The sequence below is a fragment of the Struthio camelus genome, chromosome 4 (genome assembly GCF_040807025.1).
Source record: "Struthio camelus isolate bStrCam1 chromosome 4, bStrCam1.hap1, whole genome shotgun sequence".
NCBI lineage: Eukaryota > Metazoa > Chordata > Aves > Struthioniformes > Struthionidae > Struthio > Struthio camelus.
The window spans coordinates 35,074,923-35,098,092 of NC_090945.1; the positions used below are offsets into that span (position 1 = coordinate 35,074,923).

A 23,170-nucleotide genomic window follows, 5' to 3' on the forward strand; every position below is an offset into this window, starting at 1 on the left:
ACGTGCACACGTTTAATTGTTCAGTCCCAATAATGCATTTGGTATCCCACAATAACGAAAGTAAAGCAATCTCTGGTTGATTATTCTATAACCTAAGGTAACAGTCATATCAATATTCATTTAACTGAAACCCTGCTACACGCATATGCAAAGTAAATCATATAAGCATTTGTAGGATCATAGTCTAAAAAAGACAGAGTGAATCTCTTTCTATGTAAGCAGTTAGATCAACTAACCTTGCCATTTATATAAAGAAATAAAAAATCCTGTTATAGTTATTTTCAGGCTATTTAAAAAGCAAACAAAACAAACACTAAAGACATTTATGTGTTTTATTTCAATGACATTAAAAGAAGACATTTTTTACAAGTTCTTTTATTGTGAAAACTAAACAGTGACAGGCTTCATCTTCAAAGAGGTGATCTTTTAAAAATATACTTATGATTTGAAATACTAAAAGTATTTTCTTAAAAGATGCACGAAGAAAAGGTGGGATCAATCCCAAAGTCAATGGGATTTTTGCAGCCTACTTCAGAACATGCAGGACGATAGGCACTATTTTTTTACACTCTAATTGGACTTATTTTATCCTAGGTCATTTAAAAGTTTCATTTAACATCATTTACCGTCTTTTTAACAGTATTAGAACATACGTTAAAAAATGTATAGTGTGAAGAGTGAAATAGCATCGTCAGAGCCATTCCACAGATAACTGTTTCATAACGGGGTTAAAATGACTTAACACTGATAGCAATGAGGATTTCACAGATCCACATGATTTTATTTCGCACTTCATTTTGAAGATCCACAAAATGATGACAGAATTTGGAATCTTTTCAGCTCCATCTAATTAAGTGATACTGATCTCCTAAAACATTCTCACATACTTCATGCTCATAAATTACACTCACACTGCATTATACTTCTGACATACATCTTCCTTTCAAAGCTACCTGCGGGCATTATAGACAAGGTGATCATACAATCTAGTCACATCTTATAATTCTGCCTAGAAAATCAACATATGGCCATAAAAATAGGTTTGGCATAAAAACAGATTCTTCAGACATTCAGAGTACAGAAAGAACGGAAATTTCACATATTATTTTACCTTATTCAGAACTGTATGACTACAAGCTTTATCCAAATAAAATCATCTGATGAAAAAAATGAATGCAAATTATACCACTTTGACAGATTTTTATGTGCACTGCTTGGGAAAATGATGTTCATGGCAATGGGGCTGTGTTTGTACATAAGCTGAGCTCTTGGTGCATGCAGTTGGCACTAGAATCGGGAAACAGCATGAAATGAAATCCACTTCTGACACTCGGAGAAATCACCACTCTTTGAACGTTGCTTGGCTAGCTTAGCGTTTAAGAGAGTGGGACCAGACCAAGCCTCTTCTTTGTAACATAGTCCATTGCTTTCTTTCATACGACCTTTTCTGAATGCATAGGAGAGACCGTTCTGCAGCACATATTGAGATATGGCTGTTTGCTATGTGTTTCCTTAACTAGCAACATCAGGGAAGACTCTGGCCATTTAATAAATTAGAGAATCTCATCCATTTTGTGCACAATCGTGTCATCTCCAATTTTAACAACGTGGGCACAGAGGAGGGGTTGAGGGGAGCAGAAGATGTCATCTTTCAGACTTTTGGTTTGTAAATAAGGCGCAAGGGAGAACACCAATATTAAGAAGCTTAAATTTCCCATGGAGGCAAGAGGGAGAAGTAAACGCTTCCAGGGGAAGATTCGCATCCCCCACATGAGTACATCAAGTTAGACAGCAAAAATATTCCACTCTCAGGGGAAACGGGGAGCTGGAGCCATGATTCCTTGCAGAAAGTGGAGCATCAAAACTCCACCATACCACTCATGGCCACCTTGTTGTTTTGATTCTTGTAAGGAGCTTCTGACATTTTAAAAGGTTCATAGTTTTTCAAATTGTATTCAGACTTTTTTTTTGGCTACACACTGGGGAGTTAAAAGCATTACTTACTACACGTTCCAATAAGCTTTTTCAAGTGAAAAAGACTTTTAAACTTTAAAACCTCACTGAGTCACAGAGCAATGAATCTAACCAAACAGTTAACGTTCCAGGACCCTCTGCATGGCTTCATGAAACCATGACACTTTGGCAGCAGCTCTTGTGGATTTTTATAAAAACATCCATTGGAGTTTTCTGACTGTTTTAAAGTTTTATGCTTAGTGAAAGCATAATCAGTTTCTAAGTCGGGAATAAAAAAATGTTAAACAATAGAACATATTGCTAAAAAAAGGCATCCACTCAAACAACAACAGTCTTGCCAACCTTTTTAAAAAAATACTGCTTCAAATGTAGTATCTGTTAGGGATTCATAAGCACTGAGTATGAAGCTTTTTTTTTCTTTTTAAACACAAAAGAGAAACTGAATTACAGATACTGAGACATGGGATGCTAAAAAAAACCACCTACATCACAAACAAATTTACCTGGGAGGAATAAAATTATTTTATTCCAAGTAACAGTCTTCTATATCAGAATAAGATTCACCACCTTGCCAACTTCACCCCACCAATTTCAGGCTCATCTCACTCTCCTCCAGCCCAGCAAAAAGACTGCCACAGACACTCTGGATACCTCTCTCAACCTGACCACATTTTAAATAAAACAAAAACGAACAGAGTAGTCCAAAATGTCAATTAAAAGAAATGAATAATCTTCCTTTTGCCCAGAGCAAGTCAACTTTTTGGCTACTTCTAGTTTGCGAGGAAAAAACTCTCTTTCTCTAAGAAAAGATCTCTAAGAAGTTTTGCTGCTCCTAGTATGACTCCTCTTCTGGATGATCCTATGATCATGCTGTTTCTGAGCCTGTTTTAGCTGAATAGTTGAGAATCTTATTCTTCTGCCAGTCTCTACCACCTCAGTTATTTTCTGCACAACAGCTAGCTTCTTTCTTGGGTCCTTACAAGGTCCTAATACTCTGCTACAATACACCTGGACACAAGTATAAAAGAGCAGTGAGAATTTAGGAATAGAGGAAACAGAAAAGTTTCAGTAAAACATTGCTCAAACTTTTCTACGTGTTTGCAAATGCAAATATTCTGTCTGAATGAATAACTATGATTTTGTTCAGGTTTTAGTAGGATCAAGCCAAGTTGTGTGCCACTTCTGCTGTCATGAAACGTTAAAAAAAAATCCTACATCTTTTGCATAATACCAAAATAATACAGTATTATGATAAAATATCGGATTAGATTTGGCTGTATTTAGCTGTCCTCCTTGTTATAACAATCTCCATGCCTAAAAATGAACCTTTCTTCACAGGGGAAACAAAAAAAGAAGAAAAAAATTATAAGAACGGGTGTAGAAACCTCACAAATCAAACTGCTTATTTATAGCTATAAAAAAAGTTGGACTGGAATATCTTATGGAAGATAAAAATGTAATATGTAATGAAAAAAATCATAAATTCTCATTCCAGTGTTTTGAAAAAGTACTTATCTAAGTTTATTTTAGAACCTTTTTTTTTTTTTTTTTTTTTTTAAACAGAAAAGCTTAGTATAATGTGACTGGTATGTGCTATTCTGGATAGCAGCAGGCTTATCACACTAACTAAATTCAAACACAGACCCTGAAAACTCTTTCTTATGGAAAGGAACAGGCACTTGTCACTTAAATAATATCAGTTATTTCAGTCAGACAACTCACATGAGCAAGAACTGCATCTTCTGTAAGCGTCTGCTGGATATGGCTTAACGAAAGCGATTCCAGGCAAATCTTTCCAAACAGCTCAGTCATCACACCGTCACCATGCAGCACTTTAAACCTGACCTGTAGCATTCTTGCTACTATAGCTCTAGAGCTCTCTTCTCAAGAGACTGCCTGTTTTGAAAACACCTGACAAATTATTTAGTGGGTTTGTTTATAAGTTTATGGTAGAAACACTGGCTTATCCTTAATTGATAGGGTGTGTTTAACCAGTTGTGGTAGAAAAAATACCTTCCTTGCATAAAAACAAGACAATCCCACTTCCATGCCTAGATTGCCTCCACAAGCCAGATGCTCCATTCTCATGTTTCTGACTGACTGGGTAGGTATCAAAGTGGGGGTTTCTTCCCCAAGGATGTTTCAATTTCTGCAACTGCCACTGATTCAGAATAAACATGCCTCCTATCAGTCATACCAAATTATAATCCAATGCCACATGTTTTGCCTATATTGAGTCCACTTCAGAGGCAGCTGTCCTTTGGAGCCTTACTCTTCCAGCGTTTTCTTATAATTAACATGTTTCCTCAAACTGCGTCTTTGCACCCTAATATATCATCAGCCAAATTCAGCCTTGCCGTTTGTTAAGCACAGGCAGGCCTCAGCAGGGATAACAAAGTGAGGTGGGGTCAAAAAGAGGATAGAACTGAGTGGAAGGGTCACTGGCTATTCTCTTATGTGAGATCTCTAATTGAAGCTTTTCTTTTTTACCTTCAGGTTAGGCTACTCTGATATCTGTCTTTATAGATTTTGTCCTCAACATTTTACCGTCACTGCTTCCCTGCTTTCTGTTGCTTTGTGTTACTCTCATCCAGCCCAGATTCTGCTGCCATGGGGGCCTGCCGGGACCACTCCACACGCTCATCCCCTTATGTCTTGCTGGGGGTGACAGTCTCATCACAGAAGGGAAGTGGAAGGTGATGCATTTTTAAAAAAGATGCAGATGGGATGCAGCTCAGTACAGAAGCGATGACCAGCTGAACTAAACCCTCCCTGCTTTGACTTCTTCCACTACACTTATCTTGTCATTGTGGTATGCTACATTTCAGTAGAAAAAGTATACAAATCACCCTATTAAATAACTCAGGTACTTGACAAACAGGAATGCTTTGCAATTAGTACAATATAAATACAGCAACAACGTTCAGGCATGAAAAGGAGGAAACATCTTGCACTACTCTGCAGGAATGGGGCTGACAGCACCTAAGAGCTCAGCTTTGCACTTCTCTAGATTTCAGGTAGGAGGCAGAGCTTGGAGGTACAAGTATAAGCAAAGTAGTTCTTTTGATCTGACCAAGCATGGCAAAAATACTCTGGTAGAAAAGTATAAATCAACCATCTTTTACAAAAACAAAAAAAAAAAAACCCAGGTCTAATAAAGACTCTTGCTGTCTTGCCTTGCTCTCCCATATAAATTTCTATGAAAAACGCCCACAGATGTTTCAGTAAGAACACAGCAAGGTAAACTCTTTATTACACAACTACCAAGAAAAAAAATGCAAAACAATCATCATTCTTCTTCTTGGGAATACAAGCTTGTCTGCCCTTAGGTCTTTAATTTATTCTGATCACAGGAATTGTAGATGGAGGTCAAGAGAGATGAAACAGTCATTCCTGCATAACATTTCATGACAGTCTGAAGAGAGCTAGCAGGTCACCAGGACGTTCCTTCCTACTCCACTGCTTTAAAGGTATTCACAGGCAGAGTGTTTAGATATCTCTGAAAGTAAGGAAGAGAAGCCATGAGAAAGAGGTTATGTCCCAGAGGTTGATCATCCCAGAGGTTCCACTGGTCCTGGAACTGCCCCGGCTGCTAACAGCAGGAGGGGAAAGGGAAAGGGAAGGGGAGGCACATCCCTGAGGACGGAGCTTCCAATAAAAGAACAATGAAACAAAAAAGGAGGGAAAGAAAAGCATGAAGGATGAGGGACTAGGTGGCAAAAGGGAGGTAGTAGTATAGTTTTCTGCTACTGTATTTGTTACTTTTCCTTGAGGAGGTAGCTTTGATAGAGACTGATAGGTTTGAAAAGTTATTTATAGACCTTTATTCCCACTTCACAAAGCCACTTAGGGCTGGCCTTCAAAGGCAGAGAAAACTATGGTCACCAGGCTTTAAGTTCTGCTAAGCACTGAAGATTAGTCCATACCTTCTGGACTGATTGCTGCAGTCACGTCTTTAGACTCAGGCTGCTAACTGAACTAAGAACCCTGCCTTGTTTGGCAATGGGGACTGACCTAAACAAAGCTTTAGAAAAGGGCAGTCAAATCAGTCTGTCACTAACCATCACTGTATTCAACATCACCTGCTTCACAACCTTCTCAAAGTTTAGCCAGTTTCTCACGACAAATGTTAAATCTGATCCTGTGCAAATAAGCAGTTTTTAGAACTGCAATTTTGCTGAGAAGAGCAAGAAAAATAGTCTTCGGCATTCAGAAACAAACGGGCCTCAATTTCCTAGCACTGGTAGAACCAGAGGTATCAGAAGTAATGTATTTTAATTTTAAAATAAAGCTTTTAATTCTGCCTATCAAAAACCATATACTGTCTCTTGCCTCAGAGAAAGGAGCTAAAGATGCAACAGAGATCATGTTCAATGGTTTGGCAATAGTATGTTTAACAAAGAGATCTTTCACTGGTATTTCTAAAAAGTAAAGGCAGACAGATGTCTCTAGTTCTGCTAGAGAAAAGCAAAGAGACGCTGATTATCTTATGATATATTTTGCCAATTCCTGCATATTTGGTATGCTTCTGTGGCCATGGAAATTGATTTGGCACAAACACATTAAAAAAAAGTTTCCTGTCCGCATATACCCTCCAGGTCTGTTTCCCAAAAAAATGAAGTTTCATAATCAGATTTGTGGAAAAAGAAAAGCTGACAGAATTCATCACCTTTAAAAATGCTTTGTTTGCCTTTGGCAAGGAGATAGTATATTTTGGGATTCTCTTGTTGAAGTGATTAGAGATTCATAATCCCATTCTGGGTTCCTCCATGACGCATTAAATTCCAAGCCAACCGAAACATACTTGCCATTTTAAAGCATTTTGTAGAGCTATAAAAATATCCATAGATATTTTCAATCGGAACTATACTGGAGCTAATATTCCTTTACCCTAGGACAATGATCTTGAGCACAAGTATCAAACAAACAACCCAAAGGCACCTAAACAGGAGTTGGATGGTTAATTCCTTTGGAGAGCTGAGACTTAAGAACTAATACCCAAACACTCTTCTATGAACTTGGAGTGACTAACTGGAAATGAGTAGATTAGTAATTGTGCATCCATGAAAAAGGCAGCTGTGACATTCCAGAAGAAATAAATGAATCAAGATAGGGGATACTGGTGACACTGTACAAGACTGGATAAGCTCTTATGAAGAGTACCGTGCTACTGTGCACAATTCGGATTACTTGAGTTGAAGAAAGAATTAAACCTAGGGACAGATGCAGAAAACATCTGAGAATGAAGACTTCATTTTATGAGCAAAGATTAGAAATGCATGGTTTATGTAACCTAGCTGAATGATGTCTTGGAAAGGTGATAGGACTGTACACTATGTAAGAGTCAGGGAGATAGACTCCAGAGAAGACATGCTGTTCAGCTGTATGATAACACTGGGAAAAAAAGGCAAATGGCTAAAGACCTGTCACAAACACTGATCAGCTGCAAATGAGGTAGTTTCTACTCATCAGAGAAACAAGTTTCTAGCATTGCAGGGGTGGGGGGGGAGAGTAAAAATCCTTACGCATTGGAAGCGCATTCAGTTTTCAGATGGATTGCACGCATGGAAAAGAGGACAACTAGATGACTCAGGACCTGTTCCTCCCAGTCTCCCAGTTCCATGCATCCTATTAAGACGCATGTTTAGTTTCTGCTGAGCAGAAGTAGGACACATCTTTGGAAGACTCCCCTAACATTGTATAGTTGTAAAATTCCAGGAGCAAAATCAAGCAGAAAAGAAGGTCCTCCACAGAAATGTTGCATGTTTTGTAGCCTTCTGCCTAGACAAATTTACAATAATTTGTATGTGTCTCAGGAAGTGGGGACATCTTTTATTCTCTGAGTGTAATTTGTATGTAATTTTATATAACAAAGCCATAAAAGGTTAATTTGACAAAGGGGTAAAATGTGTAAACTAAAATTTCACAACAGTGGTTGAAAAGTTCTTGTTAATTGTAATGGGTTTGGATCAGACTGACTGTATTTGTTTCTTCCTAATGATTACAGAGAAAGGAAATGGCGAGGTAAATAACCAGGTAGAAATGATGATGCACTTTAAATCTTCCACATGAATAAGCTGATCCGTTAACAGCTAATGCACTCTGCTGCTCCCTCCCTGTACACCAACGCTCTCTCTAATCAGCCTTTTGTCACATAGTAGAGAAATCCATTAGCTGCAACTTCCTTATCAACTTCCAAGGCTTTCCAGCTATTAAAATATTTGCATATGTAACAATTCATTCCTCAGTTGACTGGTATCAGCACTTACTTACAGGGGACTTGATGGAAAAGCACGATACAGTGTGCAGAAATCTTGTTTTTTAAAAAAAGCCTTGATTGTACCTTTTAATAAAAATATTTATCTGAAATAAAGTAGCATGGCATTGGAGAAGACTTAGCAAAAGAAACTAAGAAAATCAAGAAATGGAAACTCAATGTTTTAATTTAAAGATTGTGAAAACAGGAAAAAATGTAACTTCAATATTTCTGTCAACATCTAGCTTGATTCCTGTCCTTATTCATTCGTTATTTTGTTTTCTCTGAGATAACTGCACAAAACGTCCTTCACTTGACTTCTCCTGAATTCTTTCAGCAATGTCACTTTCTAATACTTATGACATCACTATGTACAATGCCATCATCAAAACATCTGCTATAAAATTCAGAAACTAGAGGGGGTACCAGAGAAAAAAACTGCCACTGAAGAAATCAAGAAAAGGAGCAAGCTGATAAACCATTAGGAAGCTTCCATTTGGACATATATGTCATGGTAATCATCTTTGGTAGAACAGCAAACATGGAAGCAATGTGTGACAGTTACATGGAGTTTTTTGCCAAGTGTATTTTTAAAAATATACATGAATTTTGCATTGGCTCTTTATCTTTCCACGTCAACTTGTTTGCAGGCACACTTATGAAGTACGTAAAATAAATAAAAATGTAAAACATATACTTATTTCTAACATTTTCTTTGATGGCTTTCAATACAGATACCTGGATTCACACACCTTGAGTTTGCTGCTTTGATAGCTAGTTGACTGTGCTTCCAACAACCGAAGGGACCACATCTGTCAGCCATCGAATCTCAACAGTAGCAGTAACATCAAGAAGATGGCAGAGCTGGGATACTGCGCCATGAAAACTACAGTATCACATTTGGCTTTGGTAAACATGCAGATGACTGCTCGTATTTTGATACAAAACACAGTCAGTGAAATCATATGCTTGTGTGGCTTGATACAACTGCCAACCCATGTGCTCAGCTCAGTTCAAGGATAGGGAGGGCACCTCCGCCAGCAAGGCTAGAAAGGGGCAGAAGCACTTCCACATAGGAAAGGTCACCCTGCATACTCTTCCGCAGTGGTACAACATCTCCACTCACTCTGCTTCCAGGGCAAATCCAAGAGACGTGACCCCGCTGAGGCCCTAGGTTGCTCTCCATCCTGGGGCAATACAAACGGCACATGAAAGCCCTGAATGAAAACAAATCTGCATTTGTACATATTTCTGTTTTTCATGCCTGAAGTTACAGTCTCAGGAGATACACGCATGATGATATAGTTCAAACTGCTGCAGAGGGCAGTGTTCCTGAAGTTGCGTCTTTCGAACGAGACATTTTTAAAAAGGCACTGATCTCTCAGAGTTAATAAACAGATCACAGCGCTATTATCATCACAGCATGACGGCCCCTTTTGTTTAACTGTCTTCTAGTAACGTCAATGTGTCCAGGTGCAACATACCTCTGAATTCAAATCCTAAACAAATCCCTGCAAGTGGACAGGAGTTAGTCTTTGTCCAGCCACACATCAGGGTGGGCTTGAGTCTTGTTTGCCTATCTTCATTAGGAGTTTACTCTGAGAGTCAATTGGATTAGGTCAAGAAATATAATGTTGTCTCCTGAAAGCAGGGGTATCAGACTTGGATCCGTTTCTCTTTCCTTAGCTCTCTCTCTTAGTTCAATGAATACTTTATCACCTCCCACAGTAACCTGGTTCAGCAATAGTGGGCTCTTAACATTTGCCAAGGAGATGTGGCAGTACAGGCAATGGTTTAAACCACTGGACTGTAAAGCTCGCAAGGCGCTGCACAGACTTTTTTTGACGAAAGGTTATTACTAAAGGGGAAATGTTATTAAAATTACAAAAGGAAATAACTAAACTGAACAGAGAGAACAAGTCATGTGATAACTGCGGACGCACAGTACCGTTTCATACCCAAACAACTGAACTCCTCAGGCGTTACTTACACTATTCATAACCATTATTTACCTATATCAATATAGATATTTTCAAAAGCAAAACTTCTTCTACACCGCAATTTCTAATTATTTGAGTCTTTTTTTTCCCCTCAAATGTTTTTGAGAAAATGAAACAAAAAATTCAGTTCTCTGCTTTAAAAATCTTCATGAATAGTTAGTCTGTTATCATTGGTTTCAGCTAAGTGTCTGACCTGAGGAAGACAGACAGCATCCTTCTCTGAATGCTTTGGTACACAGACTACTGTCATTAAAGAAACACTGTTGACTGTTGCAAACAGCATAACGCCATGCTAACTTGTAGCTGATGAACCTTACAGTACTTTATGTTGAAGCACTTCTGCTTATCATATACATGAACCCTAATGAATTATATATAGTTTATGGTACGTTGCCCTTTTATAACACCATTGCTGGGAATACAACTTATTAACTGTTAATAATCAGGGTTAACGCAAGGATGATGACATTGCAGATTAATGCACCTAGAAGCCAAGACTCAATAGCTTCTAATTGGGTAAACTGTTAATCAGATATCCAGTGAATGCTGCTATTCTTTAAAGTCTAGCTAAGTGTTCTCTCAAGGATATAGCCCAGTAATTAAGTGTACAATATCTAAGGTTTCATTAAGTCAATCATTACCTCTCAGAATGTTTTTTCAGTAAGCTTTACACCCAAAGTTTCACAGTAGAAATATACTTTTCAGAAATCTCATTGACAATCTTACATTTAACACTATTCACTTAACATAAGAAATTATTTGCATGTCTTTATCATCTTTGTTTAGACAACTCATTTATAGTACCAGACATTTACAAACAGCAAAGACAGTTTAGAATATTATATTGTCTGGTGCATATAAGCCAAAATTTAAATCATAACCATTGCCTCAGGTTAAGCTATTTAAAAAAAAAAGCCCAAGAACAAGCTAATGGACAACAATTTACTATATTCCAGTAGTACTAAGAGTATATTACGCACTGTATATAGGGAGCCTCACCAATAGGCTCACTGATACCGTATAGCATTCTGATTATTGTAGTGTGACTGTGAAAGAGTTAATGCTAGTGAGTACCACATTCATGAAATAAAACTTACTAAAGGCATTGACTCCAAAGGGCACTGAATAGTATTCAGAAGCCCAGCTCAGCTACTGTTGAGGTAAGCAGGAGTTTTATACTGAAACGTGAAAATTCCATCCTGTATTAATTAAGCAGTAAAATGAGACTGGATAACTAAACTAATGAATGGTACAGAAACAACAGACAGGAAATTATCAGTCAGTGTTCCTCATTCCACAGCAACTAGGCAGTAGCACATGAAACGATCAAGCAGTAAATTTAAAACAAACAAAAAGAAGTGTGTGAACTGTTGCTCGATACCACTACATGTTGTGGAGGTCAAATGTCACAAGGGAACCTCAAAAGAAAATTAAACACGTTCATAGGAGAAGTTTCACTGCAGGCTACTAAACCCAAAGACATAGTTGCAGCCTCCAAGCTCAGGAAGCCCAAACCACAGATTGCCTGGGTACGAGGAGGGTACAGCGGGACAAACGCATTTAGCTTGCTATCCCAATTATCTGCCGCAGATAAAATGAACCTTTGGAGAAGATGGACTTCATATTGGCAAGACAGACTGCTGGTCCAACCAGAACGGCTGCGCCTCATGTGTCAAGTCCTCAGCAAACATATCAAGGACTTTTAAATGTTTATCTACCTCAAGAAGAGTCCTCAAATTTTGGGCTGTGTGACAAAGACAGAAGCTGCAGCCACACTTCCCCCCCACCCCCCAGACTAGTTCAACTCAGACAAAAAAACAATTCACATGAATATTTACACTAGGAGGAACAGCTCAGAGTCATGCTACAGACAGCAGAACAAATGTTATGCGTTTTGAAGTAGCTCCACTTATTATACAAGTGTCTCCAGGTCCAGTAGGAAGGATAGAGGTCTACTTTTTGCCTCACTATTCTTCTTGCACACACAGAAAAATTACCTTCTCTGTAAGAATAAGCAACAGTGAAAATTGCTATTTACAGGACAGAATACTTCATTATCTATCTGTTTAAAAAAAAAAAAAAAAAAAGTGACCCAAAGAAAGATTTTTATCTTGCTTAGAAAGGTAAGCAGATCATGTCTTAACTTTTCAATTTTGACAAAAAATAGCCCTCTCATAGGGTTAGCTAAACAGAGCACCACAACTCAGTGATGCATAGGGGTGAAAGTTGCCAGTGAGCAACTGGCAAAAAAGAGCAAAAAAGCTGAAGCTTCAGGCCCCCAGAAGCAAAGGCCTCTGGAAGAAACATATTTCATACAAGAAAGAAGAGAAGAAAATACTGAGGCACACCATCTGGAATCAATTTCTTCAGGGTAAGAAAAATAAAATAGTCATTTCTTTTAGAACAGGTATCTTTTCAAGCCTACAGAGAATCTATGGTCCCAGCTATACCAGGAAAGCTCTGTGGGTGTATATTGGTATACATGATGTCATCAAAGCAGTTTTTGCATAAACATAGCTGTATCAGCTGAAATACAATTTGTTAGAGTAAAATAAAAATCTTCCCATGCAGTGTTACTGAGTGAAACAGTAGTTAACATTGTTGCAACCATTCTCACAGTACTACATAGCCCAGTATAGTATACACTGTTACATATTTTTTTACACTCGCACACATGTATAGTATATATGCTGCTTCTCCTAAAACCCTAAAAGTGTCTCAGCCTATCTACCTCCTCTTTACAAAGCTGCAGTCCTCAGTAACTTGCACCATACTTTGCCAGCAAATTCTCCACAAGCATCAACCCTTGCTAACTGACATGGGACACCTTGAAGAATCATTACCTGCCTGTTAAAGTCTCTTCGTTACATACTGACTAATATCCGCTACCATTACAAAACATGAAGCTAAAACTTCGGCTTCTCCCATGACCTGTAAGGAACAAAGGCCTTAACTGAAAACTAACAACTGAGAAAGTCTTAATCTAACAAGAACAAACCAACATCTTATCAGTGGTGCACAGGGGTGCCAGTAATTTGTCTTCCTCCTTCCAATATCTCACTAACCTCTACCACAGAAAATACCCATAGGCTTGGATGCCCAAGAGCGAGGCTTCATTCATCTGAACAGGGCTCCCTCCAACTGGCTGTCATCCAGTTTAGATGGTTACGATCTTGTCTGACTCTTGCATGTGCGTGCTCTCCAAGAGATCTCCTAACCAAGCGATCATCTTACACGGCAAGTGTTTGTATTTGACCCAGTCTGTCTAATAGCATGTGGTTTTGTGGTGCAGCAAAAACAACAGTTTTCAGTCCTTTTAGAAAAAAATACAGCTAGTGTTTGCATTCACTGTGACACACTTTTATGGCCCTTCTGGAAGGCAGTTTATTTCATATATTGACCAAAAAATCTGTCTTGGTATTTAAGCACTGTGAAATCATCCAAATTGCTCTCTTAAATATAGTGTCTAATGGTACAAGATTACGCAATAAAAAGACAGAAGTCTTAAAATCAGCATACTTACAAAAAGCAGAAGCAGCAGTGGAGTTACAACAATGCCCTGGAAGAGATAAAAATAATTGTCTGTTAGTCAGGGAAGCAGATTACTCTTTACTTCCTTGTACCCTGATGCATGGCAAAACGTAAACTTCACTCAGCATCATAGAAATTAATTGACAAAAAGGTCAAGTTCAGCTTTGCTCTTCACTGTGTAGGTTCTTTAGTGTCTATAAACGGATCATTTTATAAACAATATTCAGTACAAATTATTATTATTTTTTAACCTCTAGCTTTCCCCATTTAGACCTAAGACCCTCTCTTTTAAAACACATGATATACATAAATATAGATTGATATATAAAAAAAAAATATATATATATATATATATATATTTAAGCTCTCCCCTCACTGTGCTGTAACTTAACTCTACTGAGTTGCCTCTCCCTAGGAGACTGGTGGTTGAGTCCCATGCTGCCCAATCCCAGGTCCTCTCCTGAGCAAAATCCACATCAACTGTGATGAATTAGGTGTTGTGACTGTGTAATGCAAGCTGATATTCCCCAAGGAAATGAGCTGAGATCTCAAAACTCATTTCACTTGATTAGACTTTGCGTCTCAGTGGTAGAAGGCAAGTCTTTCATCTAATTTAATCACACAGGACCACCTCAGCTTTCCACATCCCCCAGGCAGACGCAAGCAAAAAGATTTGTTTTGTTCACTGACAAGGAACAGGTTTAAAGCCGACGATTGGACAAAATATGGGTCTTTAAGTTTCATAAGGGTAAATCCTAAAATGAGTTGTTTGGGTTGGGAGTTAACATGACACGCATCAGTTTCATAGCTACAAATAGTAATTCCCCATCGTCCTTCCATCAGACTTCAATATTTTATTATTGCTCAGTAAATACATTTTAATACATACTAATTCACAAAGCTCACTCAGAACTTCTCTAAGCCAAGACTACTCTTTAGCCAAATATTTCTCAAGAATAATTTTTCTTTCCACTATTCACAAAATTTATTGTTCAAAGGACAAGACTCTCAAACTTGCTTACATCCATCTAAAAGGATGGGGGGGTTTTTGTGTGTTCATTTGTTTTTGAGTCCAAATGAAAAACAATCAAACAAAAAAGCAGTCATCCTCTGCTTTTCATTTAACCTTGAGTAACACAGCTTTACTCAAATCTTTTGGAAGCTAATATAAAGAAAAACCTTATATGAGCATTTTTCTATTTGCCTTCTAGGCCCACCAAAGCCACTGGTCCAGGCAGCCCACCAGGCAACAAGTAAACGCCCTAAACAAGAGCAGACAAGCAGAAACGAGGAGGTAACAGTTAATCATACAACTTGAAGGTTCTGCAGAATTTTAAAACATATTTTGAAATAAATAATATATGCCATATCTGACTGGCCCACAGCCTAGCAATCCATAATCATTTATCTTTTTGCAAATGTCACATCTTAAATAGATCATAAAAGACTGGAAAGAGAAGAAGTGGAAGCATTAATAATTGCTTCAGGGAATCACTCCCTGTTTAGGGGGAGGCCTAGACCAAAACGTAGGTATGTTTATGAAGAAACATAGGTCTTCAAGGATATCAGCTGCGGAGGAAGAAAAAAAAAAGTTGAGGACAGGAAGAGGCACTAAGAGCTGAACCAACACTTAAGAACAGTATCATCTACAATGCTTACAAGGGAGAACTGACAGTAAAGTCTGTATAAAGTGGATGCAATACAGTCACTTCATTAGAATGAGCAAACTCCAGCTTTTATGAGATATTACTAAGAATACGTGAGCCAGACCTTTCTCCTCTTCCCCTTTCTCCACTAACAACTACACTGCACAGCTCAAATATTTCAGAGTAACTGAGTTTTCCCAAAGCATCCTGTAATTTTGGGACTGCAGAACACCCTGCAGCAGGGTACCACTACAACCCCTTCTGGGTAAGAACAAACAGGAGCATTTAAGGAGCAGGAGGTGATATACTAAAATCAACCTGCAGTCTAAGAGAGTTGAGCGCAGGGCATTCCCAGTCGGTGAATACAGCTAGCTTTCCTCTACATCTGAAGGAACTCATTGATTCAGCACTGTTACTCATTTCTTACATGCTTCATGCCTCAGCATAATTCAATAGCACTTCTCTACCTTACAAAAAAGTGCAAAGGTAAAAAAAAAAAAACAAAAAACCAAAAAAACCTCAACTCTCCCCTTTATCTTGCTAATGAATCAAAGTAATGTCCTTCCTTAGGATGGGACCTGTGACTTTGTACGTATTTCTTTTGGAAGCTTAGGGATATCAACACAATGATCTGGGCAAGAGCTGCTACTAATTCAAAGCATACAATGCCATAAAACAAAATGTTACCTCTATGACAGTAATGTTTCTTCCTAATTCTGTAAGCAGAGAGAAAGAGGGAATATCCCTATATACCATAAATAGATTTCTGACTGTGCTTGTTTAAAGTCTGGTATTCAAAAGGTCCATTCTGCAATTGTCTAGAAAGTTTTGCAATTAATTCTTGTGATCTTAATAATCAGGAACGAGTTTCCTACTGTTCCTCCACAGAAAGGATTTACAGCATTGAATTTTCTCATTTGCAACACACAAGCAATTCCCTGGGAAGCAAAACAATTACTGGACAGAACAGATGAGTTCATATTAAAAAAAAAGATGCTGTTGCTGAATTAGAGTAATTTGATGTTTCATTTTTATTTTGATAAGAAGCGTCAGTTTGAAAAACCACAGAGACTACATTAAAACCAAGGGGCTTTCAGTGCTGTGGTGGCTGTGATGGTTTATGGGTGTACGTAAGGGAAGATTTATTAGGGGATGGGATAGCTGTTATTAGAACAACTGATACAGTTGGAAAAGGCTTTGAGCACATAAAACCCTTTATATGTTATATAAAATGTACATGTTATACGGAAACACTGATGTGTTTGTGTGCAAAAGCCCTTCTCTTCAGGTTTCTGTTCCAGATTTGAAGGGTTTTATATGATTGAAGTATATCTGTCTAATAAAAGATATTACCTTTCCCGGCAAACACTGTCTCACTTCAATACATTTTTTTTTTACACTACTTTTTTTTTTTTTTGTTAGAAATGAGCTCCTCGGTGTGCTCATAAGCACTATGTGATACATCTCAATTCATATCTACTAAAGAATAATATATAGAGCAATTTCAGTCTCAAAAACTACTGATAGAAATTACAGACAACAATTCAGGCTTCTGAGGTAAAAACAAAACTCTGATTCACTCAGAATAAACAGAATCAGGAAGATAACAGTTATTCTACACTGTCCACTTTATGGGCTAACAGTTCATAACATAGCCTATTCTAACATATACAACATGGCTATAATCTAAGATTACTACAGATGTAATTGCCAAAAACGCACAAAAGAAAATAAAAATAAAAATAGAGACTGTTGTTTCTAAGTCCATTGGATAGTAATACCATCAGGGGAAAAAGTATCTAAATTTGACTACTCTTTTCCCTGCCTTGCCTTCCAGGCAAGTGCTGCCAAATATATAGTGTATGGAGATAAACAGATTGTAGATTAGCACTTCTAGCAAAAGCTGAGCATCTGCCCTTGAGAATGCAAGGTCATTACACAGTTTTAGCATCTTCAAAGTTCGGGGGGAGCATTAAGCTTTCTGACTGCTGCCCACAACGGAGTCAAAGTTGTAAAGTGGCTGCCCTTTGCTATCAGCAGAAAAACTTTCAAGAAATCCATTTACACCTCTGATGTGAAAGACTGACTGAATATATTTCAATGATTTTAGTGAAAAGGGAGGAAAAAGATCTCAGGCTGACCTGAAACACTGATACCAAATTGGCATCTGCATAGCCATATTAGATACCTGAAAACGCACTTCTTTTTCAGTAAGGGTCATGAAACATGTCTTAATTAAGAGTTTAAGTGCACACGTGCATGTGTGTGTGTGCACATGGCATGCACAGGCACATACATTTTAACAGGAATGAGATACCAGGAGATGCATTTAACTTTTCTTCTTTGTAAGATGTTAAGAAGTTTTCTACATGTTTCATCCAGCATAGCATTACTGTAGAGCAATATTAAAAGTTGTTCTCTTGTCCAAGAGAATATGTAGAATCAATACTGACAAATTGGTTAGCAAAAAGAAGCAACATAACGGATTTGAATCTGTGATGGAAAATCATTAAGAAAGAAATTATGCAAATAGTTAGAACAAGGCGGGCACAGATCCAGAGGGACACATGGCAGAAGAGGAGTAAGGATTATTGTAATGAGGCATGAAATACATGTGAACTTTCCTTGGTTTCCTTTACCCACAAATTTCCCAGGCAATTTTTCTTCATTCTTACAGGTCATCAATATGACACACATGTGGCAATCATCAGTGGAAAAACTCTTAACCAAAGTAGCTTCTGATTTGTCTTAAGAAGTAGGATTAGCATGAAAAAAGTTATTTGTAATTAAGGCAGTGAACCAATGCGTATTTTCTGAAATCAATTATCCGTTCCTGTACACAAAGCTACGGGTGTGTTTGAATGCTTCACTGAAGTAGGGCACAAAAGGAGCAAAAGTTTAAGCAGCACTAATTCATACACTAAAAAAAGGTTACTTTAAAAGTTAACCGGTCAACATTTCCTTTTGCACTGCCAGGCTAATGTCTGAGAAAAATGGCTATGAACTCTGCATAATTTCATTAGAGGAAAAACCTGAATGAGAACTGAAATTCAATCTTCATCTGTGTACACCAGCTTTTCTTAAAATGTTATTTCAAGAGTGACTGGCTATTTGGAAAAGAGAAAACAACCAAAATACCCGGACAAAACAACCCACCACAACCAATCTGTGCATTTTTGCTGCTCACAGCAGAATTAGACTTCAACTTGAAACAGCTATTACTTCTATTTCTTATGCTGTTTGCTTCCTTGCTTTTTATGAATGGAAACATTATTTTTAATTACATTTTTTCTATTTTATTTTTGACAAATTTGCAAACCACTTTATGGTGTTTTACAGTTCAAAAAGAGAGAAACCTGCCTCCAGAAAAGTGCTTCTAGGCCTGAATTAGATGTGTTTGTGAGCAATACAGGAAGGCTAGCACTAAAGGTCTCGCAGAATAGATAAGCAGATGTCCTCAAAAATCTGTTACTAGGAAAAAAAAAAAAAAGAGCTATTTGGAAGGTCAAAAAGCTTATACCTCAGCATATTCAAGAATATGATGGAGACTGCAAAGATCACGATCGAGAGCTGACATATGCCACAGAGCAAGCTAGAACCCCCTGCGTTTAACATAATAAACTGGTTCCAAACCAGAGGTGCAAAAACTACTGAGAGTCAGGTTCTGACTGCTCATGCGAGTCCTTGTGAACCCTCGACACATGCTTGAATGGAGTCATAACAGAAAGGCACCAGTATCAAGGCTGCATAGGCAACTGTGAATTTTGCGTTTCTCAATTTTTGAGTATTATACCATTTTAATGATTTCAAGTCTGTAACTGAAATCCTTTGGAAAATGTTTCAATGTATCAGAACATGGACCAAGTTAATGCAGAAATCTATTCAAAACAACATTTTTCTGGGTTCTTTTAACAGTTTTTCACATTGTGTAAGCATGGCTATAAAAACTACGCTGTCCATTTGTTCCTACTTAAAGATAACACTGGAGAAGTTAGATTTTTGAACTACCTCTCTTAATTTCCACACTAACATATAGATTTTTCCCCACTTTCAAACTGCATGTCCAGGCAAGAGACATAAATGTTAGTTTTTTATCTGCTGCAGTTTCAGAAATCAAGTCAAAACTGCATTTTCTGATATCTTCATTATTTCCGTCATTGCCCCATAACACAGCTTCAAGATCCCTGTGCCGTTCCCCTATGTACAGCATAGAAGCTCCTGATGCCAGATAATCACTTTTGTCTTATTTGCTTTCCCATTTCATTATTTTCAATATTCCTCAAGTTATAGAACATAGTCTCCTATCACACATTCCTCTTTTGTCAGCTGAGACTTTGTTGAATTTGAGAAGGCTTATCCAACTGTAGGACTTAGGAATAAAGTATTTTATTTAGTTCCTTACTGTACTGTTTTATATCAAAGGATTGATGTGAATACTGGGAAGAATAAAGGCTCTGTGAATTGATGCCTTTTAGGATGCTAAATTTACCCATCCTCCCCATCATAAATAATATGAAAATCTGAATAGATAATGAAAAGACCATGAAGTTAAATTCATATATTTTGTTAAGATCACACTGCAAAACACTAAGGCACCGTACTGCAATGCTAAATTGAAAATACAATTTTACCTAACCCCAATTCAAATAAAATCATGAATAAGTATCACAGTAATAGCTGCAACTCCTCCACTTAGGCCAATATTGGATTTTAATGACAAAACTGTAAGAATCAGAAGTGCTATGTTGAAATGGCTGAGATTTTCTTAGAGGGGACAAAATAAACGAGATTTCATGTCGCATATGCAGACGAGACCATGCACAATACTTTGTATATCATTCCAGACAATGAACATCTTTGTTCTGTTGTGACAGTGTCCCCTACTATGGGAAGCAAAATTTTAAGTAACTGATAAAGTTAAAAAGCATACTAGCATTCGATAACAGTAGACAACAAGAGGGTATCTACCATTTACTCGTAACTGCTAACTGCAGTTGTTTTTCCTCCACGTTTTATGCAAATATGAAATCAAGATGGAATCAAAAGGGCTGCAAAAAAGCAGTCAGAATTCGGTTCTCGCAGCACAATAAAACCTAAAAACATAAGAAATAGTTTTCTAAACTTCTGGCAGTAACATTGCTAGACTTGGCAAAGATTAAGCGTTAAAAATGAAATCAAAAGGAAGAAACAGTTTTCCTCAGTAACCTTGAGGGGTGGGGTTTCAGTACAGTGTTAAGAATTAACCCAAGAGCAAGAAAAGAGTATTTCAGGAAAGTAAAACTTCATATAAACTTGATTTGCTTGGCTTACCAGCAGAGGGCATCTTTCACACACTAGAAATTTTCTTCCTTACACAGCAGTAGTTTCAGGACAAAGTAGTGAGGAGCCTGAAGTTTTAAAGTAATTACAAAAGCTTCTTCTGATTTTGAAGGTACTTGACTAGCGTCTGGAATGAATCAGCGTTGGCCACAAGTGCTTCACTTGAAACATCCTGAAACCTCAGGACCTAGACTGGCAATTATTGTAACAGTAACTGCCTGCAGCTCAGACGGGAGCTGCCCAGCAGCGCACGGATGGCCCCGTCAGTAGGCAGCGGGGGCGCTGCTGTCCGGGGAGCCGGGGCTGGCAGCGCTTCCCTTGGACCACGGCGACTTTCCGCTCCTGCTGCGGCCCAGCGCTGTCACGGAGGCCCTTCGTGCACATACCTGCAGCAGGATCCAGCTATATTCCCTATTCAAACTTGCGATGCCTCCCAGTGACTTTCTACTGTTTCCCTCTGGCACAACGCGTTCAGGTCAGATGTTGACACCTCCAGTGCATTCAGTGACGCTGCTCAGCCTGCAGCTCTCCTTTCCCTCTCCTTTCAGTTCTTCTGGCTGACCATCGTTCCTGGCTTCAACACTTATTTCTTCTCCGTTATCTCTCACTCCACTGCAAACCTTGAGACTTCCTCATGTGCGGCACTAATTTTTTTATAATTCCAGCTCATTAAACCATTGTCTGTGCCGATTCAAATGTATTTCTCATGCAGCGGCAGCAGAGAAGAGATCACTGTAATTCTGTACAGCAGTGTAGGAACCGCGTTTGCACAGTACCTGCCACGAGGTGGGCCTTCCCCGGGGGACACACAAAGGGAACTTCTCAGTTCACACCCGTGCATTTTCCAGTGGGTTCCCCTTCTCCTTGCAAAAACTGTTTTGCCACAATCCTGTAATTTTTCTTATGCAGGCAGGTTCCCACACCCTATAGCATGACCGGAGTGAGACTGAGCGAGAAAGCAGCACAGCTTGTAGGATGAGGGTGTCTGCAACTGCAAGCATAGCTCGTTCTCAGTAAACAATTTAATGTATAATAACGATACAACAAACATACACCCCAACAGATGTAAATAAATGCAACCCTATCTAAGAACACACTACATTTCACCATTGTTTTATATGAAGAAAACAGAAATGCAGTAATGTTTATATATTTTAGAAAAAGTTAATTTTACATTTAATTTTTAAGTCTGCTTTCCTGCAGAAGCAAATTATAACTGATCTAAATTCCTCCTTTATTTGGATCTATCTAAAGTAACCAGCACATCCTAATTTCAATTAAGAGCAAAATACGCCAGCCTTAGCACCTCTGTCATCCCACAACCTTTCGACAACCTGCAAGGGTGTCACACTAGGTGGTGCTGTGGGACCTTCTAGGGAAAAGAACTTCCTTCTAAGAGAGAAGTTTTTGCATCGTTAAACCAGCCATATTGTTGATTCCATATTTTGAAACACATATCAAAGTTCACTAACTAAGGCACAGTCAAGAGAAACCACCATTACAGAAACAGACGGACTACACTAAAGGAACATTACATTTTGGCCGATACTCCTTTTTGGAGAAGTGTCCGCCTTCCACTGCAATGGTTTCTCATCTCTCCCTCCCAAAACACGAGAAAGCAGTTTTTGTGGTCTACACCACTTTACTTTTAAGCATTCTCCACGTAACACGGAACTGCAAAAGTGATGTCCGAAGTCAGAAACCAGATATATAGCAAGGTCCTTTCAAGCCTCCTCTGTTCTTCCTTCCGAGCTGGATAGAGTGACTCTCGAGGCATCAGTATTTTATTCCGCAAGTGATTAAAAAATAAATCTTAACAAGATAAGCTTTGAATTATCTGAACTGTGAATTAACTTTTCCTGCTGTGATAATTGGTTTCGTGAAAGAAAATAAAAATACAAAGGAAAAAAACTACAGAAACTGCAAAGAAAAGTTACGATAAACACTGCCAAAATAAGCAAATATTGAAAGAAAGTAGAAACAGTTTTGGTAGACTTATTTGTAACAGAAAAACTGTGAAGTAGAAGAGTCTCTGTATGAATTCACCATTAACATATGAATGAAAACAAATTTTGTCCCGTTAACATATTAAAACACACTATATATATTTAAATAATCTCCTTTCTGTCTCGTTTTTCTTGAAGGCAGGAATCTCAAACAATGTAAGTATAAAGCTCTGTACATGTCCTCTACAATACACGGAAATAAGTAAGCTTCACATAATGAGAAGAAGCGTTGTGTCAATAACAACCTGGAAGCAATCACTTACTACTCCGCAGTAGTAAAATCCTTTCTTAGCATTGCCAAGGTCTCTTGGTTACTTACTTGGTTACTTACAGAAATCTCACTTCAGCTAAATCACTACAGTGCTTACATAATTAATCTCACATTCACCTAAACTGAGGTTTTGGGCTGTGGTATCCATGAAATAAGCTGCCATCCCC

General features: G+C 38.1%; 1 protein-coding gene across 5 annotated transcripts in view; it reads right to left on the reverse strand.

Moving 5' to 3' along the window:
• Nucleotides 1–23,170, reverse strand: part of SLC10A7 (solute carrier family 10 member 7) — a 181,883-nt gene that overhangs the window by 68,664 nt on the left and 90,049 nt on the right. For all 5 annotated transcript variants that reach the window (XR_011140948.1, XM_068942220.1, XM_068942217.1 and 2 more), the window contains one exon: nt 13,754–13,789. Coding sequence is in view for 4 of the 5 variants with exons in the window: in XM_068942220.1 (XP_068798321.1) it covers nt 13,754–13,789 (36 nt within the window). In the remaining variant the exon portion in view is untranslated. The remainder of the gene's footprint in view (nt 1–13,753; nt 13,790–23,170) is intronic.